General features: G+C 51.1%; 1 protein-coding gene across 1 annotated transcript; it reads left to right on the top strand.

The window, feature by feature from the left end:
• Positions 1 to 12,709: 12,709 nt before the first annotated feature.
• Positions 12,710 to 24,249, top strand: TBATA (thymus, brain and testes associated). The gene is made up of 9 exons (XM_070431932.1): positions 12,710 to 12,756; positions 14,027 to 14,259; positions 16,075 to 16,230; positions 17,075 to 17,154; positions 18,542 to 18,712; positions 20,907 to 20,988; positions 21,769 to 21,913; positions 23,450 to 23,502; positions 24,117 to 24,249. Exons 1-9 carry the CDS (start codon positions 12,710 to 12,712, stop codon positions 24,200 to 24,202), a joined length of 1,053 nt encoding a protein of 350 aa, XP_070288033.1. The 3' UTR covers positions 24,203 to 24,249.
• The last annotated feature ends 3,000 nt before the right edge of the window (positions 24,250 to 27,249 follow it).

Below are 27,249 nucleotides of genomic sequence, written 5' to 3'. Positions count from 1 at the left end.
TTGCAATATCCTGGGAGGGGGATGTGTCATTGTGCAAACAAGATGCCTGATCTCATACAACTTACATTCTAGTGGAAGGAGACAGACAAATAAACATATTAAGTAAACTATATGGAAAGTTAGAAGGTGCCAAGGGCTATAGAAGAAGCAGCAGCAAAGTTGAGTATGAGAAAGTGTGGGGCCTCGGGCAGAATGTCTTGGGTGCTGCAATTTTAAATAGAATTTAAATGATAGGGTAGGCTCCACATTTCAATTTTCCAAACAAAGTCCAAAATCTAGACTATTTGGTAAAAATCTCTCAATTTTGAAATTGTGATGGAGCCTGCCAGAGTTAGGGATTATTTTCATTCTCTTCGCTAGGACTACCTTAGTTCTTTATGTTAAACAATGGGAATAGTTTGGGCACCCCAAGAGGCAGAGCCCAGTGAAAGGGTTTGTCACTGCCCCATAGACAAAACCTCCAAATATTAACAATGCTTACAGCCACCTGCCGAGAGCTCTCTCTTTCATATGCCCAAGCCGGTCAGAATTCCTATTTTCTGCAGGCAGACACAGAGGTACTACCCACAGTCCTGCTTGCCCAAGCTCTGTTGGGAAGACAAGGCTATTGCTTCAGAGAGGAACAAAGCTCTCCCTGGATGAGAAATGACGCAAAAGGCTGACATCCAGTCATACCTGATCTCCTCTGGGCACTGGGAATCAGAGGCAACATGCAATGATCGCTCTTTAGTCTTAATTTGCAATAGGAAACAGGAAGCCAGCATAATTTCTGACAAAAAGAGCCAAAAAATGTATAATCATGTTTTTCATGTGGCAGTCTGCATAATTTGTCTTGTGACTCTGATGTAACTTGCTGAATCACCCCCCTCTTTGTTAATTCCATCTTTTTTCCACCAAGATGGGGGATGGGCATCTCTACTTGTATAATATTTGTCAAGCGATCTTAAAGGTCATAAAGGGGAATCTGACTAAGGTACTCCCAGAACTTTGGGCAACTCATTCAGTTGTTTTGAAGTTTTATTTTTTAGTTGAAATATACCATATTTATGGACAAGTCTACCGATCAGAGTGGGCTTGATGAATATTCACGGAGTGAACATCAGTGTTCAGGACCCAAAAATCCGAATCACAAGTTCACTTGTGTGTTTTTTAATTAATTTTTTGTTGATTGATTTTTTTTTTCAAGCGAGATCTATTTGTTGTTCCACTTATTTACACATTCAGTGGTTGCTTCTTGTATGTGCCCTGACTGGGAATTGAACCCGCAACTTTGGTGTATAAGGAAGATGCTCTAACCCAACTGAACTTCCGGGCCAGGGCTCAATTGCTTTTTAAATAAATGCAACTGAGAGCTGGATGCAGATGATTAGCCTCCTGTCTGAGACCTCAGGGCCTTGTAGGAATACAGTACTTTGATCTTTATCCAAAGAACAGCAAGAAGCTATTGCAGCCTTTTTTATCCAGGAGCCACTATCACATTTGTACTTTAAAACAATCCCTCTGTATAGTATGGAGAATGGCTGGGAGAGGATCCAAATGGGCAGAGGAGTTACAAGGCTTTTACTTTCATCTAGGCAAAGAATTAAGATAGTTAGTTCTAGGATAGAATAATGGCATAAGCTTAGGAGATGAACTCTTGGAAAGTGAGATAACAGGTTAAAACAAGATTCCCAGAGCCACCCTGTGCCTTGGCTCACAGGCTTCCAGGTATGCCTTCAAACGAGGAGCCTCAGGGGAGAAGTCACATTTGTAGCTCAAGGCAAACTCACCCACATCTAGTGTGCTATACCTTTAACTTGTTATAATAGGATTGTGGTACCTCTCCCATAACCGTGGGATTCTTTCTGACTTGATTTCCCCCCAAGTAGAGTTGTTTGCATTACTAATAAATAGGTGGTTGCATATGTACTGATGCTATTTCTATCTACCCTTCTGTTAGGGGTTGAATTGTGTCCCCCAGCGATTCATATGTTGAAATGCTAACCCCCAGTACCTCAGAATGTGCCCTTATTTGGAAATGGGGCCACTGAAGATATAATTAGTTAAGATGAGGTCATAGGGTAGACTCCTAACCCAATATATCTAGTGTGTTTAAAAAAGGAGAAATTTGGACACAGACACACAAAGAGAGAGGATGCCACACAAGAGCCAAGGCAGAGATTGGAGTGATGCTTTTACAGTCAAAGAATATCAAAGATGGCCAAAACCACCAGCTAGGCGTGTGGCATGGACAGAATCTCCCTCTTAGGCCTCAAAGGATCCAGTCCTGCCAGCACCTTGCTCTCAGACTTCTAGTCTCCAAAACTGTGAGATAAGACATTTCTGTTGTTCAAGCTACTCAATTTATGGTACTTTGTTACAACAGCCCTAGAAAACGAATACACCTAGATCCCCAAACCAGCCCCAAACTTCAGTAGGTTATGAGGGAGGAATGGGAAGGACAGGGTGACATGACCATTCCTGAGCAGCCTCGTGTCCCCTCTGAGCATTCAAATGTCAGAGCAGTAGTTGGGGTGGGAGAGCCTCCAGAATCCATGGGGCCCACTGCCAACTGGCTTCCTGGTGGGCGAAAACAGCCTGAGGCTAGTCCTTGTGGATCTCTTTGAGGGGATTGCTCCATTCAGTTTTGAGGTAAAAACCAACACCTGCCACTTAGGGACAGATGTTCCAGGGGGCACTGAAGAGGAACCACTCACTCAGACATCTTTTAAATGCTTACTCTTACTATCCACTTTCCACGTAACTTAAGTATTTCAAATCTTTAAAGCATTTCCACTGGCTGCCCATTCAAACATTTAACTCAACACTCCCTGGTTAATGCATTATCTTAGAGTCAATTAAACTCATTTCATTTGAATATACCTATAAGTCCCTTCAATTCATAAGTCATTCCAGTCCTATTAAGCAAGTTGTTTATAGCTAGTATAGGCCTACTCCTGACCTCAGTTATCCCCCCTCCAGGGAAGCCTTACAAAATTTCTAGTTGGGAATAGAAAGACCCAAGGGGATTGCTCGATGTTGTCTCAGGACACAATCTCACAATCATAAACACGTCAAATTAAGGCCTAGTGGCAGACAATCCTATATAATAAAGAGCTAATATGCAAATGGTCATCATGCTGTAACGGCTCAGACATTCAACACTGGGGAGAGAGGAATGGGGACCAGCCAGGCACAAATGAGCTCACAATAGAGGAATGGGGACCAGCCAGGCTGCGGCCCAGGAGAGGGACAAGCTGCATGCCCCTCGGTCCTGGGAGCCAGCAGCTGCGCCTGTGGCCTGGCCCCAGAAGAGGGACAAGCCGCATGCTCCACGGTCCTGGGCACCAGCAGCTGGGGCTGCATCCTGGGAGAGGGACAAGCCACCTGCCCTGCGGTCCCAGGTGCCTGCGACTGTGGCCCAGGCAAAGCCACCTGCCCATTGTCCCCTGCAGCTGCAGCTGGCCCACCTGGGCAAAGCCGGCCCGGGTCCTGGGTGCCTGTGGCCGGCCAGAGGGAGGGAAGCCTGGGTCCCAGGTGCCTGCGACTGGCTGGAGGAGGGAATCCTGGGTCCCAGTTGCAGGGCAAGGCAGAGGTGGTTAAGAGCAATCAGGCCTGCAGTGGAGCAGTTAGGGGCAATCAGGCCAGTAGGGGAGCAGTTAGGGGCAATCAGGCAGGCAGGCGAGCAGTTGGGAGCCAGTGGTCCTGGATTACAAGAGGCAGTCGGACATCTCCTAAGGGGTCCCAGATTGGAGAGGGTGCAGGCCGGGCTGAGGGATCCCCCCCCTCCTGTGCACAAATTTTGTGCACCGGGCCTCTAGATAGTTATGTAATATAGGACACGCATGAAAAAGGATCTGCAGATTGTCTGGGCTGTACCACAGGCTATGTGGAAAGTACTTACCTGGTAAGTCTTACATAAATGATAACCTATAGCACCAATCACCTATCAATAGAGGTACTGATCTATGAATTAGGTTATATATGGAGAAGATGACCTCAAAGGAAAGACACCATACAAAGCCCAGTTAACTGCTCTTCTTTAACTTGGCCCACGGGCCTCTTATGATCAGTGATCATATCATTTATTATTCAACCTGGGACACTTTTTTTTCCCTTTCTTTTTTTTAAGAGCAAGGGAAAGGGTGAGAGAGATAGAAACATCAATGATGAGGGAGAATCATTCATGGGCTATCTCCTGCATGCCCCTTACTGGGGATAGAGCCCACAAACCGGGCATGTGCCCTGACAGGGAATCAAAAACTGTGACCTCCTGGTTCATGGGTTGACACGCAACCACCAAGCCACAACGGTTGGGCTGGAACACTTTTGAGACTGAGGATATAATAAGTTTTCTGGGACAAGAGGCATAAATGGAACTGTTTTGGTCTCCCTAGCCATATGGAACTACTTAAGTTCCCATAACATGCCATGGGCTGTTATGTTCCCAGACTTGTGTATATCCTTTTCCTTCTTGCACCATCCTCTCCTACCTGGTATATTTAGAACACATTATATAGCCCACTCCTTTATGGATCCTTTCCCAAGACTCCTGGATGGGCTAGGGGTCTCCTTTCCATGTGTCTCCACTGTCCCTAGCACTGATGATATTCTAGCTCCCCACAAGACCATTAACCTCTTGAGGATGGATATTATATTTTTTTAATCTTTGTGTTCTTGTTATACTCAACAAGTATGTATCTAATCAATTAGTTTGTGACTAGCTTGGAGAAGAGGTGGGTGTGAGAACTAACTTCAAGTGTCTAAAGGGTTGTCATCACAAAGAGGGCCTAGGCTACCTTATGTAGAACAAGAATACTCATTGGAAGCCTTAAGGAGCTATATTTCAGCTCCATATTAAGAAGAACTTTCTAACCAACAAGACTATACAGAAAACAGGCAGCAGAGAGCTCTTTGTCACTAGAGCTGTCTTGTTGACTAGCATACACTTGGTAAGACTTTGAGGCAAGGATGCAGGCATGTAGTGGGGTGAGTGGCCTGGATAACAACCTAAGACTCTGTGATTCATTCATTCATTCATTCATTCAATGAGTATTTATTAGGCATCAGACATTGCACCAGGCGCTCCATGAATTAGCACAAAACAGACACGCCCATGTAACCACCATGCAGAGCAAGGCCTTATGCTTGGTAGTGAATGAGACAGATGCAGCCTCTGACCTCTGGGAGCGTACAGGCTTGCAGAAGAGATACGTGTAATTGTAGGAATTATTGGGTATTAAAGAGAATGTGAGAGGGGAACTTGGGGTGGGGGTCAGAAAAGAGACATTTAAGTTGAAAAGGCCTGACTGTAGGAAGCTTGTTTGGTTCCATGACCTTAGACCTTCTGGAAAGCTCAGGCTTCTTTTCTCTTATCTGATGCCTGCTCTTCCAGTTGGACAACCTGCTGAGACCAGTCTATACCTGCCAGCTCCAGAGCTGTGAGTCTTTCTCAGGTGACAGGTAACCAGGTACCTTTGACCATCCTAGGGGTGACCACATGGGGTCTTTAGTCACACCCCTTTCTTTCTTCCCCTCTTCTCTGCAAGACCATCAGAAGACGAGTCACACAGACTTTGGGACAATAGAAGGACAAGCAATGCCATGGTAGGTGTACTCAGGAGTTTGGCAGAGACTCAAACTCTCAGAGCGCCAACCCTTATCAAAGCACCCAACCATACTGGCCACAATTCAGAACTCCAGGCATGAAGTACAAAGGACAGCAGATGAACCAAGGGACATGTGACCACAGGATTTCCTCCTTTACACTGATGGCAAATAGCACCAGGATAATGCAGAGACCATTCAAGAGATGTTTGCTCGATATTGATAAACAAGTAAAAAATATATATATATGTATATATATACACCTTGCATTGAACCACCACGATGGGCCAGGCACTGTGCTAGATGATTGCATATGCATTATCATATTTAATCCTCAAACAGCCAGCCCCTGCCTCTCTCCACCTTCATCTGCCACAAGGAGAGCAGAATTATTATTCCTGTTTTACAGATGAGAAAACTGACACTTAGAAGTTATAATAACTTACCTAGGGTCATATATCTAAAGACTGGCAGGCCTGTGTGTCTTCAGAGCCTGTGCTCTGGCCTCTATTCTGGAACCTTTCATGGGATTAAATGAAATCGCAACAAAGCCAAGTGGTAAAAATTAGCTACCCTCTCTGAACACCAAAGGTAGGTGAGGAAGCCCTCAGCATTCAGCAGGAGAGGAATGTAAAACTTGAGTTCAAAGCATAGGCAAAGTCAAAGGAAAAACAATTGAGGAAAAAACTTTGTATTACTCACATTATAAAAGGATAACCTAATATATAATTCATATGCCCACATAAGAAGGACTAACAAGCAAATAGAAAAATGAACAAAAGATATGGACAGGGATCATAAGAAATATATACAAACAGCAGTTAAATATACGAAAAAATGTTCAACCTCACTCACTAAAGTAATGCAAATTAAAGCTAGACAAAGGTCACATTTATCTCCTGTAAACCTTGGAGGTTGAATCAATCACCTATGGCCAATGGTTTAATCCATCATCTATGTAATGAAGCCTCCATAAAAGCCCAACGGGACGGGGTTTGGAGCGCCTCCAGGTGTATTTAACATGACAGCTATTAGGAGACGATAGTATTGGTGAATGTTTCCACGTGCTGGGAGAGGGGTGCCCCTCGGTGCCACAGGGACCAGCTCCTGCGCTCAGGACCTTTCTGGACCTTGCCCTGTGTACCTCATCTGACTGTTCATCTGTATCTTTAATGATAGCCTTGATAATAACCTGGCAAACACACGCAACTGTCTCCCTGAACCTTGTGAGCCAGTCTAGCAAATTATCAGACCCAAGGAAGTGATCATGGGAACCCAATTTATAACTGGTCAGTGAGAAGTACAGGTAAACAACTTGAATTTACAACTGGTGTTTGAAATGGGGGCCCTCTAATGGGATTGGGCCCTTCACCTGAGGGGTCTAATGCTATCTCCAGGTAGTATCAGAATTGAGCTAAACTTGTAGAACATCCAGCTGGTGTCTGCTGAGATGGAGAATTGCTGCATGTGGGAAAAACTCCTATATATTTGGTGTCAGAAGTATTGAGAGTGGGGGAGAAAATGAGTTTTCTCCTGACAAAGCGTTAGATATCAGGCTGTATTTAAAACGACAGTTATTAAGAGACTGTACATTAGTGAGATGGTAAACAAAGAGCACTGGGAAAGCAGAGAGTCCAGAAACAGGCCCATGGCTACAGGGACGCCTGAATTTTGATAGGGATGATACTGCAGAGAAACAGGATATGAACCATGTTTTTAATAATGGTATTGGATCAAAAGGATATTTTTATGAAAAAAAATATTACTCTTGACCGCTATCTTACACCATACACTAAAATAATCAAACCCAGATTGATATCTAAATGTAAGAGGTAAAACAATAAATCTTCTAGAAAATGATATAAGAGAGAACCTTGGGTGGGCAAAGATCTTTGAAATAGGACACAAACACCACTAATCTCTAAGGATGCGATTAATAAATGGGCTAATGTAAAAGTTAGGAATTTCTCTCTGTGGTAGGCAGTTAGACAGATATGAGCAGAGCAAGGTCAATGGGCCAGGTATGGAAAAGTCACCAGGATGGAAAGCCCAGGGCGCCTAGAAAATGTCCAAACTGGGAAAACAAGGACCTCGCCCCCAGGGTAACCTTTCCTCCCTAGCATATCGCTTAGTCATGTGAGTTAGACCTCCTGACCTTTCATATGGCTGGTCATGCTGTTGGGACCCTTCCCTGACTGATTTCCTTCCTGGCTTGTTGCTAGTCATGTGGGTTAGACGCCCTTACCTGGGACGAACAAGAGGATGAGAGAATAGCCCTTAAGCATTAAGCCCCAGGACAATGACATTCTGACCAGCATCCTATACATCAAGGCCTCTGTTGTGTTTCAGCTCCAGGCTCAGAAAAGCAGCAAAACCAGACAAGCAACCATGGCTGGCTTCAGGACCAGCTGCATTGACTAATGACCCCTGCCCTGGTACTGACCAATCAGTAGAGACCACAACCCTAGAAGGACATACCTGGAAAGCTGATGAATATTCTAATGGATTCTCCCCTGGGGCCTCCAGATAAATTCCCACATGACTGAGGACCAGTGTGGCTCTCTCTAGGGAGCACACCAGCGCCTTTCCCCAGCCTCTTCCCCCAGGTGCATTTTCTTGGCCTCTCTCTTTCTCCTAAGCCCATTTCTTCTACCACTCACTTCTTTTTACCTGTGTGACTTTCTAAATAAACTTTATAGTTTGAGTCTTGGCTCTGAATTCTTTCTTAACCAGAACTCGAGTACCAAGGTTGCTGAACCCAGGGCCCGTCTGACCCCACCTGTCTAACATTTGGTGCTGTTCTCACTGCTCCCAACAACATCTCCATCAAAAGACGACATTTGGAGACAGAAGAGCAAGCCCCAGAGGGGAGAATACTAGTATATTTGCAACACATATCACTAAGGATTTCTCTGATCGTCAGTTCCCTCATGTGTAGGGTGAAATGAGATAATAGAGCACAGTGCCTGGCGAGCAGGGCTCCATAAAATTTTATGTTGCTCCTCTTATAACCGAGGCAGCAGGCAGGAGGACTGTACTGCAAACCATTTCCAGGCAGACAGACTCTCCTGTTTTTGACACTCCACGAAGAAAGATGTCAGAAGGTTTTCCTCAACAATCCTCACAAACCAGTGTTGAGGACAGTCCCTAAAGTATCCCCTTTGTCCTTCCAGCTGTGATCGCTTGCAGATAGGGGTCCAGTTCTAAATAATACCATCGAAAGGTTAGGAGGTGCAACGGGGAGGGTGACAGTGGCTTTTACTCTCAGCTGTGTCAGCTCGACTTGGGGGCTCCCCAAGTGAGTGCAAAGCCACAGGGAGGGGCTGGTCAGGAGGGAAGAAAGCCCTCTCTGCTTTCAGACATGTTGTCATTTATCATAACAGTCAGCAGGAGGCCCAGAGCATGGAAGAGGGGCTTTCAGGGTGGGTTCAAAGGCTCACCTCCTTCCTGCTGAGACAGCCCAGGTAAAGCCAGAGCTTAAATGGGGAACCTTCTGACCTGTGTGGATGGAGAAGCCTTTAGGGCAAGGCCAAGATCAGAGGCCACCCCCTGATGTGGTATGAAACCCCACCTCTCAGCAGAAGGACTTGGGTTTGCCTCTGGCTGTCCTTCTTCCTTTTGTTCCTCCCCAGCAACCAGCAGCCATTGGAAGGAGGAAGACAGCGAGTCTAGAAGCATCCCGGCCGCTAATATGAGGCCAGGGGGAGTGAGGATAAAGACCCTGGAGTAGGCCCATCCCCATCAGTTTTAAGGGCCAGAGGCTTCACTGCTAGGACAGCATCAAGCACTTTGTGCAAACCTTTCTGTGATTTACGAACCTGCTTGCACCCTCGCAGCCTCATCTCACCACAGCCCTGTGGACTGAGCACTGTCCTTACCCCCAGTTTACAGATGTCCACGCTGAGCTCAGAGAACTGCTTACTTCCCCAAAGCAGCCTCAGGCTACACACCTATCCCACCTTATAGTCAGTTCTGCCTCCCTCAAGATACCAACAATAAAGATACCATGAATTACCATTTTTTAGCATCTCTTATGTGCCAAGCATATAGTCATATAGGTACATCACTTCCATTAGCTCATTTGTCCTTCAGGAGGACCTCAGAACTAGGGGAGAGTACCCCGTGTTAAAGGCCCAGAGAAGGTAATAACAATAAGAGAGCCGACGTGGTGCCAGGCACTGTTCTAAACACTCCAATGTACAATCACTCACTCAATCTTCCCAACAATCCTGTGAGAATAAGCAGAAGTATCCCTTGCATTTCAGAGATACAGAAATTGAGGCTCAGAGACATCAAGTCCATTGTCTGAGGCCACACAGCTAGGAAAGAACAGAACTGGGATTTGAACCAAGCATTCTTACTACTGATCCGCGTCTGGGAGTACAGGCCACTTACCCAAGTGACACATCTAGAGAGTGTCAGAATTTATTCGAAACCCTGTCACACTGAAAACCCAGGATCTTTCACCCAGTGATTCCACCTCAGACGCAGTGGTTAGACGCAGTGGTTCTCAACTTTGGACCTTTAAATACAGTTCCTCATGTTGTGACCCAACCATAACATTATTTTCGTTGCTACTTCATATCTGTAATGTTGCTACTGTTATGAGTCATAATGTAAATATCTGATATGCAGGATGGTCTTAGGCGACCCCTGTGAAAGGGTTTTTCGACTGCCAAAGGGGTTGCGACCCACAGGTTGAGAACCGCTGGGTTAGAGGGATACTCTGGGTCAAGTCTCTCCATCGAAGGGACAGCTTTCTGCTCATCAATCCCCAGAAACGGGATGCCGAGAGGCAGAGCCCTCCACGGTGGCATCGGGCCGGTCAGACTGACAAAGCTGGGACCCAGCCTGACCGACTCTCTTTGCCAGTTTTTCCCTCTCTGCCTGCTGGTCGCTGGCTGACACCGGCCCCTGCCTCTCATTCTCTCCATTGGTCCCCATTGAAGGCACTGAATGGGAGGTGGAGAGGGAGCTTGGAGGGAGAGTGGGTCTTCAGTGGGTCGGAGGAGCTAGGTGGGTGGGGGTGAGGAGAGGGGTGCTGGGGAGTGGTCCTGGAGTTGTGGGGAAGGAGTAACCTAGCAACCACTGGCTTATGCAGTCACAAAGCAGGCAGTCTTGTCCACAGAACCCCAAGCCTTCTCTTTGTCCTCTTGCTCCTTCCTGCTGGGGCACAGGGGCTCTCTCCCTCATGCTATAGTGAGCATTTGCCTTGGTGAGTCCAGGGATCTTTCCAGGGGAGGAAATGGACATGAGCCGGTATGGGGCCCAGGGGAGGGCCCAGAGGGGCCAAGATGGGGAAAGGAAGTTCTGTCCTAGGATTGAAGTGAGCGTTCAGACTCCTTGTGCCTGGCTGGCTGGGGGCCCAGCGGGGAGGGATGTGGGGGGAAAAGACAGGTGGGACTTCTCTACAGCAGCTGGGGGGGTGACCTTTTAGGGTCTTATAAAACCAGTTTAATGGATCACGCCTAACACTTACAAGAAGCAAACAAGTAGGATGAAACTATCAGTGAGCATCCTATGTAGCAGGGTAAGGATTGCTTCAGTTTCACACAAGCATGTGCACATGTATGTGAATGGAGTCATGATGTAAAAATTAAGTTTTCTTGCCATGGTCACAGTCAGGAGCATTTGAACGTTTCTGTTTTAACGACTACCTTTGCCTGTTGGCAGGTGCGTTGGGGGCTTCCAAATGCCCTGTTCTCCAGCCTGCAGCCTCTAAGTGCTCTGGAGTGCAGCCCCCATGCCCTCCCCACTCTGCCCCCATGTCCAAATGTCCAAAGCTTCCTTCAAAGGAAGCTCTGCCAACTGTTTCTTTTTCTATTGTTGTTCTGGGTTATTTTGTGTTTCGTGTGTTTTTTGTTTTGTTTTGTTTCTGTGGGGTGTGTTGTTGTTGTTGTTTTTTTAATAGTTTTGTTGATTTCAGCGAGAGGAAGGGAAAGGGAGAGAGGGATGGAAACACCAATGATGAGATTCATTGATAGGCTGCCTCCTGCACGCCCCCTACTGGGGACTCAGCCTGCAACCTGGGCATGTGCCCTGACCAGGAGTCAAACTGTGACCTCCCAGTTCACAGGTCAATGCTCAACCAGAATCACACCGGCCTGGCTGTTTGTTTTTCTGTTTTTCTTTTTAGAGAAAAGATCAGGAGTCTTTGAGTCAGGTTGCCTGGTTTCTTGCCGTCTGACCTCAAAGTCTCTCCCCTTCCCTGATCTCAGGCAATCCTCCTCCATCTGAACTTGATGAAAGGCTGGCCCTGGAGGGGTCTCTGGGGTCCCTTGCAGATTCTGTAATTATGGGGGTTAATTCTCAAAATGCACTGTTTCCTTTTCTAACTCCAATCCTGACACCTGAACCCCCCAACATTTTGGGTATATGAATATGTGTATACATTTGGGTCCATAGATTTAGATCAATTACCATTCTTGGCTTTGACACCTATCATCTTTCATCCACGTCAATTAATTTTTTTAATAATATAATGGACACTCGTAAGTGCACCTCCCAAACCAAGAACGAGAATATCACCACTAACACATCTTATGTGCTCTTCTCCCAACTCTCCCCTCCCCACCCGCTCTCAGAAATAGCCACTAGCTGAATTTTGTGTTTATCATTTCCTTGCTTGTCTTTCTTGTTTCATCACATATTTATGATACTTTTACTTGCTTTTGAATTTTATTTTTTATAAGGATCTCAGGCCATATGGCCTTTTGCCACTTGCTTTCCTCATCTTAGCGTTATAGTTGCAAGACTCATCGATGTAGCAGTGGTTCATCCATTTCAATTACAATGTAATGCTCATTGTCAGAATGTACCACAGCTTGCTGATGCACTCTTCTGCCACTGGACATTTGGATTGTCCCCAGTTTTTACTAATCTGAACCATGTTAGTTTGACTATACTTACATATAGCCCCAGTTGTACATCTGCAAGAGTTGCTGTTGGGTATATACCTGGAAGAGGAATTGCTGGATGATATAGCATGCAAACATTCAATATCGCAAGATATTGCCAATGCTTTTCTCCCAAAGTGTCTGTTCCAGTTGATTTCCCACTGCCAGTCTATAAGACGTTCTGATACATATTCAACATGGATCTTTGTTCTGTTAGAAACCGTAGAATGGCTGCGGAGGTGAAGACCCAACCAGCTGAACTACCCCGGGCGAGGTGAGGCCCCAAATGCCTACCCTGCTGACCGAGGAGGTGGTAGGGACAAAGGGGGCCTCAGGGGAACTCAACAGACTGGGAGTCCAAGAAAGGCAGTCCTTCCTCACCTCCCACTGCCATCAACTAGGCCCTGATTGGCTTCTCAGGCCTGAGGTACCACAGGTCGCAGGCGGGAACCCTCTCTGGATGGGGAGAGGATGTGATGGCAGGGGCCAGGGGCACTGAGCACAGAAATTCCAGGGATTTTCAGGTGGTGACTTTCTGTTAGTTCGGGTTTGGGGAGGCCAGCTAACTATGACTTTCAGAGAAGGTTTGCTTTATTTCTTTAAGTCCCAGATCTCTTAGAGGCGGCCGGAGAATGGAACGGGAAACTCAGGGGCCTGGTCAGCAAATTCCTCAGAGGGTCCAGAACAGCTTGCTTAGCATATCCAGAGTCCATCTGTACCAGAGAGGGAGTCCCTCCAGCCAGGGTCACCGGGAGAAGGGAAAGCCAGGCACCAAGGACCAGCCCACCGTTGGATCCTTGCTGGACCGACTTCGACCTCATCCTCCAGGGGCAAAAGCACAGCATCCTTGAGAGGGAAGGGGTGCAGGGTGGAGGATAGAGAACCTGAGACGGCTTGTCTCCAGTGAAGCGAAGCAAGAGCTTGAAGCTTCCCTGCAGCGTTGCAGCTCTGAGAGCTGCCGCATCAGCTGGGCGTCTCCTGGGAGGGCCCCAGGGGGCAAGGACTTGCTGGTGTAATCTGGCCTTGGGGACAGCTTTGGCCTGCATGCTGTGTCTGGGCCAAAACTGCCCCTGATGGCATGGGGGAGGGTGACAGCCTGTAGCTGGCTTCTCTCGGGCAGCCAACAGTTTGGCTTGGGGAGAGGCCCTTGCTGGGGCCAGCCCTCTGGCTCGGAGGTGTATATAATGTGTCTTTGCTCCAATCCAGGCATTTGGATGGCTGGTGGGTCTGTAGCTTCTCTTTCTGGCTGTAGAGATGGTCTGTGAAAGAAAGCTGGGGTCCCGGGGAATTCTACCTGTGTTTTCTCAGATGGATTCCAGCTTCCTACTAAGGCACCTGAGGAAGACAGAAGCCTCCCTGGGACTGGATTGTCCCAATTGGGAGGAGACCCTGTGGGAGGCCCAATTTGGAGGCCGGCGGGTGGCAGAGAAACCCTGGAAACCACATTTCAGAGTATCTCAGGAATGGACTCTGAAAAGCCCCAAGCTGGGGCAGACACTGCTGCCAGGAAGCCTCATTAGCTTCTCCTTGACCTTCTTCTTCAGTCCAAAGGCTGAGCCAAAGGCTGAGAAGTCAGAGCACAAGCCAAGAAGCTACGGGGTCGAAGGGCCCCAGAAAGAACCTGTGGTCCCAGGGATCGTGGATTTCAAGGTGGTCCGAGAGGAACTGAGGACCGCCAAGCCCGAAACCCCTAACGCCTACCACTTTGGCCGCCTCAGCCACTCCTCCTTCTTCTCCCGGCATCACCCCCACCCCCATCGTGTGACCCACATCAAAGGTAGGGCTGGGGTAGGCCAGGGCCTGGTGGGCAGTGGAGGAGGGGTGCTCTTAAAACCTGGAAAGGGAGGACCCAGCCTCTATTTCTAGGGTGAGGCCCAGAGAGGAAGGGGACTTAGCCAGGGTCACAGAGTGGCTTGGCCACTTGCAAGTACTTGACCAAGCCAAGAGTTGCCTTGGGGGGCAGGCTCCAGGGGCAGACTACATGTCCCTACAGGGTTTCCCTTGCTGCGGGTCCTCCCCCCTCACAAGTCAGAGAAAGGGATGAATGTTTTGCCTCTGAGCTGCACTCGGTTCACAAACACGGGCCATCTCATCCTCAAGTATCTACTGAGTGTGAACTGTGCCCGAATCAGGCGCTTTTTTGGACCCTGGGAATATGACAATGACCAAGACAGGGAGCTGACTCTCTGGTGGGGAAGAATAGGAAATAGATGAGGTGTCAGAGCGTGGGAAGTGCCAAGGCTCCAGAGGGAAGACACGACCAAGAAACATGACTTTTGAGTAAAGAACTAAAAGAAGAGAGAGCATGAATCAATCATGTGGATGTGGGGGGATGGAGGGAGGACCGAGGGCACAGCAAGTACAAAGGCCCAGCAGCAAGGAGGCCCATGTGGCTGGAGCCGAGTAAGGAGAGAAGGGAGATGCAGCAGAGAGGCAGTGAGGGCCCAGGTCACTGCAGTCGTCACTAAGCCACCTCACTGAGTCGGCTGAGAACCACTGAGAAGCTGAGAGCAAACACGTGTCAGGCGTGATCTACTGGCCTCTGTGGGGATGGTGGCTTGGACCAGGGAGGTAGAGGTGGAAGAGTTAGTGGTCTGGCTCCAGAGATATGCAGAAGGTAAAGCCAACAGGATTTGCTGATTGATTAGAAATAGAGTGTGAGAGGAAGAGAGGGATCAATGTTGACTCCTGGGTTTTTGGCTTGAGGAACTGGAAAACTGGGACAAAAAGACTTCAGAGGGGACCAGTGGAGGAGAGGAGAGGAGTCAAGAGTTTGGTCTAGGACTGAGAGATGCAAAATGCAAGATCCTTTTAGACATCCAGGTGGAGGCACAGGGCGGGCAATTGGGTCTGGAGTTCAGGGGAGAAACACAAACAGGAGAGCGATTCAGGTACGGATGGTGTTTGAAGTGGCGCCTTGATGGGCTCATCCAGGAGACTGTGTAGATACAAGAGACGAGAACGTGGGGACGGAGTCCCAGGGACCCCAAGGCTCAGAGCCTGTGAGGAGGAGTACGCAGCAGAGGGAATGAGGAGTGGAAAGTGTTTGGGGAAGGAGACAATGAGCCCCATTCTGCCCCATTCAGGCTGGTCCTCAGAGCGTAACTGTCCAGTAGTAACAATATCACACAGACCTTAGGCCGAAGGGTCCTCAGGTGTAAACCGCTTGCCACCGCCTCCAGGCTACCCGGCACTCGGCCCTGCACAGGCTGACAGATGACAGACGTTTCATCCAGGGAGTTTAGCTAAATCTCACTCCTTGTGGTTTGAGCCCAGGTCCCTCTCCACACCCAGGGGTCCCTTTTGAGGCTGCTTGCCTCTCTCTGCTCACACCTGCAGTCATTGCTGTCATCGAAAGCCCACAGGACCTCAGGACGAGGGTCGCAGGAAGCCCGACTTCTGCGTGACCCTGAGCCCATCCCTTCGTGTCCATTCTAAGTGCCCCGGGGGTAACGTCTAGGTGGCTGCAGAGGCTCTCCACGCTCTAACGATCTACGGGCTCTGGTTACTGGAAGTGCTCTACCTGCCCAGCCTCCTGGAGCTATTGGGGTCCACGCAGCCACCCCTTCCCACAGCCTCTGTCCCTTCACAGATCTCACCGGGAAGCCCGTCTGTGTCGTTAAGGACAGGTTCTCTCTGACCGCCTTGCCTCGAACTGCACTCCTCTCCCCCTCTCTAATGGGGATGCCTGCCCTCTTTATCCCTGTTGGAGACCCACAGTCCAATCGGGATCCCCAGCTTAAGCCAGGTGGGTGCTGGGGCCACAGACCTCTACCTTGGGGCTACACCTCTTCCCAAGGGCTGCCCCGCTTGGGTGGGTGCCTGAGAAGGAAGTGGGATCTGGTCAGGTACCCCGTTTTCCCCCTCATTTCCTCCAGCTTTGTCATCTGCATTACTCGCCAACCCTGAGATCTCAGCAATTGCCCCTGCTTGGATTTGAGGTGTCTGAGGAGTAACCACAGGAGAGGACAAGCAGATTTGGGCACGTCGTGTGACTTCAGGCCGTAGAGGAATGATACTGGGAATTATTAGTACTTGTACTCAGGCACCAGCCATCAGAACAGGCAGCCACACACAGCACCACAGCGTGCTCTGAGGCCTCTGCTCCGCGGGCTGTGCCCTTTCTGTTAGGGGTGCGGGCCAGGGGCTGGGACAGCCTGCAGGGCAGAGGTTTGTTTGGAAGGATTGCTTGGTGCTCTGAACCGCCCTCTACAGGAGCAGTTCCATATTTTAGTAACTGGCACTGCATAGCAACTGCATCTCAATCTTGGCTTCAGTTTCCTAAAAGAGGCAAAGCTAGATTAAACCACTTGCATTTTGGCACAAATAACCAAATACGGTCCAATGTCTCCCATAAAATCACAGGCTAGGACATTAAGGGCCCCCTCCACATCCACCCTCCCACCCACCAATGGTGTGACGCCTAATCTTTCCCGGAGGGCACCATCTCCCCTCCCCTTTAAGATGCAGATGGAAGGCTGGGAGGAAAGGAGGCTCTTCCACCCACAGCATCCCCAACACCTGGTGCCACGGGGAGGGCGAGGAGGAGGGGCCCAGACAGCAGTTGCCAGGATCTTGTCCCCTCCCCGCAGAGGCCTGGAAGAAGGAGTTGAAGGAACTGGCTTCCCAGGTGGTCATCTTCAGCAAGGAGAATGAGCCGAAGAACAAAGAGGTGGGTGCAGAGCAAAGGAGCTACCTGGGAAGAGATGAAATGGAACCATCTCTTTGTACGAAAACCGTTCCCAAGTCCGATCACACTGACCAGCAGGAGAGCAAGTGCTCATTGAGATGCTGCTGTCCGCACTGAGGAGGAGGAGGAGCCAACAAGTACCAACCCAAGGGCCGCAGTGAGGGCTCCAAGGATCAGAGAACATACCCAAGAGGAGAAATCCAAGAAGGGTTTAGTCCAGAGGTAGAAGGGGGAGGCATCCTAGTGGAGGCACGCAGCTCAGAAGCCGGGAACACAGGACCCCTCTAGAGAGCGAGGAGCTGAAGTGCAGGGCCTGGTGGGCAGCAGCAAGTGGAAAGGGGCCGACTTAGAATGTGGGTAAGACCAGCTTGCTCTAATTTCCGAACTTAGTGTAAGTGTCTAATCTCATAAGGAACGGAGAGTCACTGAAGGTTTTCAGACAGTATTGGGGTGGCCTCGTGGGAACTATTTGCTGACCAGTAAAGACAAGTGGGAGGCAGCTTGAAGGTAGTAGGAACTGGTCCTAGGACAGGCCTGGCCCTTTGTGGATGAGTCTTGTTCTGTGCTTGTGCTGGGCAGCAGAATTCTCATCCCTGCCCTGCAGCCACGTCACTGCAGCTCTCGGGGCAACGGTCTGGGTCTCAGGTTTCTCTTCTTTAAAAAGGGAAGAAGGATGCTACCAGTCTTAATTGAAGTTGCAGGGTCTAGAGGCCCCAGGCCTTGTGCCCATTGGCCTGGCTTAGGAGGGTTTCCCGGGGCTAAGAAAGGATGCCAAGCTGTGTGAGACAGACCTGGGGGCAACTGAGCTAGGAATTAAGGTAGGTGTGTGTTGGAGGTGGGGGGGAGAGGGCGGAGAGGGGCTTGGCATAGAATACTGTTTTCAAATCTCTGATGAGCCTGGCGAGGGATAGCAAGGAGGACTTGCTCAGGACCATGATGAGTGAGGAGGGGTCGGGGGAGTAGGAAGGAGGCCAGCATTCAATGAAGTTCCAGGAGGAAGAGCTTCGCCTGTATGGAAGGGCCCCCTGCTGGGGAAAGGGGTCTAGGACAGTGTGGGGCTGGCCTGGTCCACAACTTGGGTCCCTGCAATGCTGTGATGCTGAGGTTCCAGGAGAGGAGGTGATGGGCACCCTGGAGATATGAGCCAGCTTCCTTCCCTCCTCTCCTCTCCTCTCCTCTCCTCTCCTCTCCTCTCCTCTCCTCTCCTCTCCTCTCCTCTCCTCTCTTCTCCTCTCCTCTTCTCTTCCCTCTGTCTTCTATCTATCTATCTATCTATCTATCTATCTATCTATCTATCTATCATCTATCTATTCTCTCTCTCTCTCCCCTCCCCCTTCATCTCCCAAGTCTCTGACCACTTTTCTTCCAGGAGGAGGTGCCTCAGCGGGAGCAGGGTGCCAAGTACTCTGCAGAGACTGGGAGGCTCATCCCTGCTTCCTCCCGAGCCCTTAGCAGCCGCCACTCCCACCAGGGCCAAGGGAACCACTCTTCAAGCAGAGATGGCATCCAGGCCTACGTCCTGCAGGATCAGGAGCTGCTGGTGAGGCCCTGGGCAGGCGAGGGGCTGGGCAGGCCGTGGTCTGGGCAGGCCGGGGGCTGGGGCCCCAGAGCAGCCCCATCTGAGGGCAGAGAACAGGTGGTACCCCCAGGCTCACAGATCCCGGCTAGGACTCTCACAAGCTGCTGGAAAGTGGGGCCTCTCCCGGGGATACTTGCACCTGAGACCGTAAGACTCAGAAACCACAGCCCTGGGAGTCAGGGGCCTGGATTCTAATCCCTCAGGCTTCCAGGTTTCTGTGTAAGCCCTTTCCTCTTTGTTAAGTCCTTTCCCCTCAAGGGGCCTTGGTTCCATGATCCAGTCAAACTGGGAGCATAAACATGTCATCACTAAAGTCTGTTCCAGCTTTGGCACTTGGCGAGTTCCTGAAGGGAGCTGCAGTGGTAGGATGAGATGCATGGAGCGGAAGGTCCCACCTAGTGTGTCCTCAGACCGCACCCCGGGGTGGGTACCCTGCAGCCTGCAAGGCCGGTGGCAGCCTAGTCTCCCCTGAGAGGATCTGCTCTGTGCTGGGACAAGGCACGAAGCCGCCCACCTCCACATTCAAGTTTCCCATCAAGGTCTGAGACGAGGTCACGATGGTTCCAGGGGGTTAAGGCATTGAAAGTCCCTGTTAAGCCCTAGCCGGTTTGGCTCAGTGGATAGAGAATCGGCTTGCGGACCAAAGGGTCCCGGGTTCAATTCCAGTCAAGGGCATGTACCTCGGTTGCAGGCTCCTCCTCAACCCAGGCCCTGGTAGGGGCTCATGCAGGAGGCAACCAATCGATGTGTTTCTCATTGATGTTTCTCTCTGTCTTTCCCTCTCTCTTCCACTCTCTCTAAAAATCAATGGAAAAATATCCTCGGGTGAGGATTAAAAAAAGAAAGTCCCTGTTAAAATGCACGCACGTTCTCCAGGAAAGGCCAGACAATGAGCCAGCTTCTTGACACCATCCCTGTGACCAGTGCTTTCAAAACAGTCCAGTGAGGTGAACAGAGCAGACAGGGCCCGGAATCCCCCATTCCACAGATGGGGAGGCCGAGGCCCTGCCAGGTGCCATTCTGTGGCCCAGGTTCCCAGAGAGCGAGCAGCGTAGCTGGGACTAGAACACAGTACTTTCTCCACCATAGGGCGGCCTCACCTTGCCTGGAAGTAGGTTCTCGGGTTCCTTGGGGAGGGTGCAAAGGGCAGGTAAGTTGGAAGTGGTGAATTGAGAAGGACCCTGGGGCAGAGTGGGGCTGGGGTCACCGTATGGGGTTGGGGACCTGGGGGCCAGGGTGGACACCCTAGCAGGCACAGGCCTGGGGAGAGGGGAGCCCACGTTCCCCTCTGACCGCCACTGGTTCAGGTGGGCTCTCCTGAAAGAGGGAACCCCACTTTCCTAGGACGCCAGGTGCTCCACCCCCCATCGCAGCCTCAACCTCCAGCCAGCCGTAGCCACCGCGGCCACCAGCACCCCCGCCTAGAGAGCCCCCGTAGAGCATTCGAGACAGAGCTGGATCTTTTCCACACGATCCTGGCCTGGAGAGCGCAGAGGAAGAAGGGCCCTGACGCAGCAAAGGTGGCCGCGGCTGAGGACAGGGCTGCGAGCAAAGCGGGGAAGGAGCTCCGAACCGTGCAGTTTGCAGAACCCGCTGGCCCCAGCCCTCAGGCCGCCCACTGGGAGCAACCCACCTCTTTGCTAGCGTCTCCAGACTCTGAATTTGGGAACTTCAGGGTGGGGAGGCTCGTGGGGACCCTGAAATCCCCCCACCAAGGACTCGGGCATTTGGGACTCGGTGCGTCTCCGAGGAGCTGAGTGTCCAGCTCTGACTTGGCCTTCCCAGGGAGGGACTCTGGGGTACAACCCGCCCACGCAGGGCTCGGAGATGAGGGCCCACAGATCTGACTCTGAGGGTTAGTGCTGCCTCAGTCTCCCTGCTGGGCGCCCCTTCTCTCGTAACTCAGACTCCTTACCTGCTCAGTGAGGAGGCGGAGAGCCTTCCTCCAGGGCCCTTGGGAGAGAAAGCCCTCGGTAGCCAGCGTATCCCACGCAGAGTGGGGCGGGGGGGGGGGGGGGGGGGGGGGGCAGGACCATGGTGAGGACCAGTTCAGCCAAGCACGTGGCCCTGGGAACCCACTTCAGGGCAGGCACCTGTGCTGCTGGCCGGAAGGTGCGGTCCACACACTGACCCAGGCCTGTCCTCCTGCCCACAGATCTTGGAGCTCCTTTGTCAGATCCTGCAAACAGATTCGTTGAGTGCTATCCAGTTCTGGCTCCTCTACTCTCCTCCCAAGGGTGAGGCACAGCCCCAGGCCCGGGGCTTCCTCTGAGTGGAGGCTGCTGAGGGCCTCGCCCTCTGCTTCTGCAGGACTCAGAGGTCACTCGGCTCCCACCCTGCCTTCCGCCGGAGCCTTTCTCCTTTCTGGATCCCCGAGCTAACTTTTCCCAGCTGGGCTTCGCTGCTGCCTCCGCCCACTCCTCAGCAGGGTTTCCATGATCCTGCTCCTCAGAAGGGATCCCTCCCCCACGCTGACTGCACCCAGGAGGGAGAGTCCAAAGCCCAGACTGAGCAGACCACAGCCCCCTTCACCCACCTCTGTGGGAAATGCACACACAGATGCAGATACACACACATAAGAACACACATGGACATAAGAATGGACATGTATGTATGCACTGGGACAGGAAGTAGAGGGTATGTCTAAAAGGGAGGGTGAGGAGTGATGAGAGCCAGAGATTGGAGAAGGCTTCCTGGTGGGGAGAGTAAGGGGAGGAGAGGGGGCAGGTCCCCTGTAGGGTTCCCAGAGTGGGCCAAGGGGTGTTGTGGGCAGGCGGGCCAAGGCCCAGGTACACACGAGGGAGGTTGGAGGGGCTGGGCATGCAGCACACACAGGGTCCAGGGAGAAGCAGGACCTGCCCATGGGGCCCTGTGGGCAGACTATGAGATGGTTGAGAAGCTGCCTTGGGCCAGGGGTGGGCAGAAGAGCCGGAGGCCCTGCTCCCTGCAGGTCCCATCTGGCGACAGGATGGGGGCTGGGGTCATGCCCCTGAGGACTCTGCTCCCTGTGCTTACAGAAAAAGAGCTGGCACTGGGGCTCCTGCAGACAGCAGTGGCTCAGCTCCTTCCCCAGGGTCTAGTCTCCATCCCAACCGAAAAACTTCTAAACCAGCTCCAGGAGGTCCAAGATTCATCTCAGGAGAGGCAACAGCCAAACTACAGGTGGGCTTCACCCCTCACCTGCCCCTCTGTGCCCAGAACTGCTCCCTCGTGGTCAGCACCTGTCCTTACCGGTGAGGCTGGTGGGGTGCAGGGAAGGGAGCCTGGCACTGGCCGGAGCCGGCTGACAGCCTGTCCTGGAGGAAGAGGTCAGCCCCCGCCACGGGACCCTCCAGGCTCTCTGTGCTGCTCAGAGGCCCACCCTGCCAGACCAGACTCAGCCGCCGGCCGTGGGGTGCCTGAGGGGGTGACCTGTGTCAGCTGCAGCCAGACAGGGTTGGAGGAGCCGCAGCTAGCCCCCCAGGAGCTCTTTGGGAAGACACAGTAGAGAAGGGATGCTAACACAGGCAGGCGGCAGTGCCTTTATGTCGGTATTAAGCACCCTGGGTGGCTGGAGAGAAAGAAATTAATTCCAAGGTGGGGAAAGGGAGGGTAAAGAAAGGCCTCACAAAGCAGGTGAGTAGGGCCTGACAAGTTAGCACTGGAACCTGCAGTGTTGAGCACCCATTCTGTCTCCCTGACATCGCTGGTGCTCTGCACAACCACCCATGGAGGCCCTGTGACCTCCAGAGGAAACGGAGGCTCAGAAAGAATTGAATGACCCATAGACACCTGGACGGTCAGCAGAAGAGCTGGGACCAGGCTTGGGCTCGCCAGCCTGATATGCCCAGCAGTGCTCAGATCCACAGAAGAGTGTGTTACAAGTGAAAATTCCTAGAGAGTCTGACACACAGGTGTTTTTTTTTGGGGGGGGGGGGGCACACAGGGGCAGTGTGTGTGTGTAACATCACCCAAGCATTCCTGATAGAACTTGGATAGCACTGCTGGGTGAAGAGGATTTGAACAGGCCAAGGAGAGGGTAGGAAGTGTCAGGAATGGAAGTGATGTGCACGCTTTCGGGGATGCTGAGTTCTGAGGTGGTTGGAGCGTGGCGGGCTTGTGCTCGCTGAGGTTTGTTACAGGTGTGGGTGCTCACTTTGGCCCTGCACGTGGTTTCTTGGCCACTCGGGGGGCGGGGGAGGCTCAGGAGAAAGGCAGGCTTCACTGTGACCTTGGTCAAGACACCTCCCATCTCTGAACCGGTTTTACCTCTCAAAAGCCCCTCTCCCAGAGCGTAGGGAGGGAAAGTACATCAGGTGCATAAAAAGGCTTGCTGAAGTGTGAAGTCGATACAAGATAATACGAGAGCATTATTCATGCTTGTAAATACTTCATCAGGGAAGCAGGCTCTCGGCTCCTCCATTCCCAGGGGAAGGCTTCCTGTCTGTGAGGCCAAGAAAGGGCCTGGGGGGGGGGGGGGGCTGTAGTGGCCTCCCTCACAGCTCCCGGGACAGGAGGGCCTTGGCTCCCTGTGGCACAACAGGAGATGGAGTCACAGTTGTCAGGGTCTGGCTTGGGTAGTGCTTGCTGGTTCTCAGGGAGGATTGGCTGCTGCCTCTTCCGGGAGCACCCTCCTCACCTCCTCGCCCACCTGCTGCTCTGCTATGGTGCGGTCCATCCTGACCTTCCCGGACCTCCTGTCCTTTGTGTTGGTTATAGCCAATCCCCAAAGACGTCAAAGACACCGCCTCTTCCCAAAAGCGAACAACCAGGTAAGATTCCGTGCGGCAGATCCCTGCAGGCTCACTGAGGCCCAGGCTCACTGAGGCCCACGCTCGCTGGATTCCTTGGGGGATGTAAGGCTCCTGGGAGATAGGTCTCTGCCCAAGGAAGCTGCTCATTTCATCCATCCATTCATTCAACAGAAACTCATTTAGTGCCTATGTGCCAGGCTCTCGGGGATCATTGGGAGTCTTGGAGGCAGGGGGGGTTGGGGGAGATGAGGGAGGAGGCTGTGACAGTCACTCTGGTGCCTGAGACCAAGGCAGGGGAGGAGAGCGGGGGTGGGAGGGGAGAAAAGGCAGGTATCTCCATGTACTATATTCTCCCCCACTAGCCTGCAAAGGGTCCTGAGTGGCTGGCGGGGGGTCTGCATAGAGTAGGCACTTCATTGATATTTGTTACCTGGATGTAGTGAGGCTCTGAGCTCCTCGTCACCACAGAGCCCAGAGCAGAAGCTGGGTTGACTGGGCCTCCTGCATCTCCCTCTGCTCTCGCACATCTGCCCGGGGCCTGGTGCGGGGAGGGGCCCACCCAAGTCTCCTGGGCAGCTCCCAGGAAGGGCCTGGCCCCTCCCCTCCTGCGGCTGTGTCTCCCCTTCTCGCAGAGTACATCGGGAAAGCAGAAGTTCTTCAGGTGCATCCCAGCAAGAGCACAGAAGAGGAAGTGGCAAAGCCAAAGGCGGAGTGCTGAGGAGCGGGCGCCGCCTCACCCACCTGGCTCCAAAGCCGCCTCACCCACCTGTCTCCAGAGCCAGCTTTGCCCACCCTGCTCGAGAGCCAGCCCTGCGCTCCAGCTTGTGCCTGCCTCAGCCGCCTCAACAGCAATACGTCCTTTCCTTTCACATAGAGCCCATTAAAGCACCACCCTCCCTTTAAGAGGACAGTTCCACTCTCCTCTGAGCAGCAGGTCTGAGCTTGGGGCGCTTATTCCTGGAGGAGGGGTGAGCTGCAGGGAACCATCCCACTCCCTTGGAGAATGCCCAGGTGCCAGCGTGGGGCTTACCGGGTTCTTTCGCGTCCCAGGAACTGAAGGGCAGGTAGTGGCTAAGACGGCCTGAGAAAAAAGCTCTGCCTCTCTCTGAACGAAGACACACAAGGAGCTGGTAGATTGGAGCAGAGGTCAGACATCCGCATGCCCTCCTTAAAACCATCAGCGACACCAATTACTGCACTCCTCCCAGGCACTGACGCAGGGGCTTCAGCACGAGGTAATGAACACTGTGAACTGAGCCCAAAGAGTCAGGCAGCTTTGGGTCGAGACAAGGGACACAGGTTTACTCAAGGGTCTTAGGGTTCGCAAACTGGAACCACAACGAGGCGATTCCCAGCGCGTTCCACAGGAGAACGAAAAGCTGGGGGTCCTTAACAGTGAAAAGCACATCCAGGTCTGCACTCTTTGCCCCTGGCTTGGTCCACGATGGTGGCTGTCTGAGGTCTGGGGGTCTAGACAATGGCACAGTTCCTTCTTGAGGTAATTCAAATGGCTAATTGAAGGTTTGATGCCCGGCCAGGCATTAACGCACAACGCACTGGTGCCCATCCAGGTATTGACGCAGGACTGGAAAGTTCAAAACTTTACGTTCCCAGAGTCAGTCAGAACAAGAGTAATTGTTTCCTCATGCCTCAGTCTACTTAATTTTAATAATTTAGCAGCTTGATTGTAACAAGTCCATTTTATTTCTTCACTCTACTCCTCAAACACTATGTGAATTGTTCTACATGCTTTCTATAGAGTATTATATTCTCCCCAAAGCTCCATGAGGTAGTGGGTTAATATCGTAACTCCCATTTTATAGATGAATAAACCGAAGCTCAGAAAGGTGAAATAAGTTGTCCACAGCCACATAGTAAGTGGCAGAGCCCAGATCCAAACCCAACGTGTCTGGTTGTAGAACCCCCACTATACTCTACTGCCTTACAAACTGAAACCCTCACCAAAAGTTGTGGTTGCATATGGGTTAGCAAAATGGTGGTTGGTAAGGTCAAGGGGGAAAGGGACATTATTATATAAATGTGACTCAGATGCACCCAGGTTGCCCCTGTCTTTTAAGATCTAGAGAAGATGGCCTTGACTCTCTAGGAAGTCCGGTGTCATCCTTGAGATTTCTGCCAATTCCATGAAGGGTGAAGGGGAGGAAGGCACTGAGGATTTACAATGTCAAGGTCACTGTGGCTGTCAGCTCCTACTTCTACTGAGTTCAGTCCATGGATTGTGGCTCCATTCCACAGCACTGCTCCACCTCACTCAATTCAGATGGATTAAGTCCCTGAGGGTTTTCCCAAATACTCCATTCACAGAAAACTTTTTTTTTTTTTAAATAATCCTTACCTGAGGAGTGAGGTTATTTTTTCCATTGATTCTTCAGAGAGTGTGGAAGGAAAAGGGGGAGGGGGAAGTAGAGAAAGAAACATTGAAATGAGAGAGAGAGACATTGATTGGTTGCCTCCCACACACACTTAACTGGGAATCAAACCGGAAACTCTTTGGTGCATGGCCAATGCTCTAACCGCTTGTCCACCCGGCCAGAGCAGGCTCATTGTGGTTTTTTTTTTTTAAAGTCCTGGTGTCCTTTTTAAAATATATTTTTATTGATTTCAGAGAGAAAGGGAAAGGGAGAGAGAGAAACATCAATGATGAGAATCATTGATCGGCTGCCTCCTGCACACCCTGCTATTGGTGATCAAGCCCACAACCTGGGCATATACCCTGACCGGGAATAGAACCATGACCTTCTGGTTCATGGGTCTATGCTCAACCACTGGGCAACATCAGCTGGGCGACACCAGCTGGGCTCATTGTGGTTTTAATGTGCCTTTCCCAGATGGCATCTGGTATTTAACACCTTTTCATGTGCTTATTGGCCATTTGTGTATCTGCTTTGAATAAATGTCTACTCAAATATAATTTTGTTGTAAAAACAAAATCCCTGTTTTGTACGAGGACTCTCGATCCTGTCTGGACCTTAGTTCTATAGGGAATGCCCTGCAAGAAAAGCCCGCCACCCAAGCTGGTCTGAGGATCTCACATTTTTGTTTGCTTCCGTGTAGTCCAGCATTTGTTCATTCTATCCACCTAAGCCTTTGTTCACCATCAGAGATTATTCATATAAACTAATTTTTGCCTACACACTTTGTTCCTGCTAGCTGGGAGAGGGAGAGGTGCATACTAGCAATTTGCCCGTCTCCGTCTGAGATGATCTGTATCCCTAATGGGAGACAAATATCAAGGGTTACAGTGCCCATTCGGGCACTGCCAAGCACACAGTCCCCTTTCCAACCGATTGGGGGGTGGGGAACCTGTGGGTTTTCTGGGCTTCTCTTTGCCCAACGGCTCTCATTGTGCTATTTTCAGGGAGCAAAGCACGTGCTCATTCCTGGAGCCTTCATTCGGCTTGGCCTCAGGTGTGGCGTCTCTAGGTGAATCTCCCAGAAGCATGTGGTTTTGGTTGAGACCCTGCCTAGGTTTCTACATTAGTGACCCATTCATTCCTGGCTACTTCCATTTCCTCTGGGCCACTGAATCATGCAAAAGAAAATAAAAATGACAACAACGATGCTGTAATAGTAATCGTGTTTTACTTTTGGCTGACTTGCTTGTGAAGGAGTAAAAACTTGAAGAGGATACAAGCACGAAAATCAACTCAGACTAGAAAACCCACAGCGCCCTGCCATTCCCCAGGCAGGCCGGGGGCAGACCCAACGCCGCTGCAAGGTTACAGGAACTTGTGTTTTCCTCCA

Source organism: Myotis yumanensis, unplaced genomic scaffold (assembly GCF_028538775.1).
Source record: "Myotis yumanensis isolate MYYU_CA2020_CCGP unplaced genomic scaffold, mMyoYum1.0.hap1 SCAF_13, whole genome shotgun sequence".
NCBI classification, from domain to species: Eukaryota; Metazoa; Chordata; class Mammalia; order Chiroptera; family Vespertilionidae; genus Myotis; species Myotis yumanensis.
Note: the sequence above shows the minus strand (reverse complement) of the source record. Positions and strands in the feature narration are given on the sequence as shown.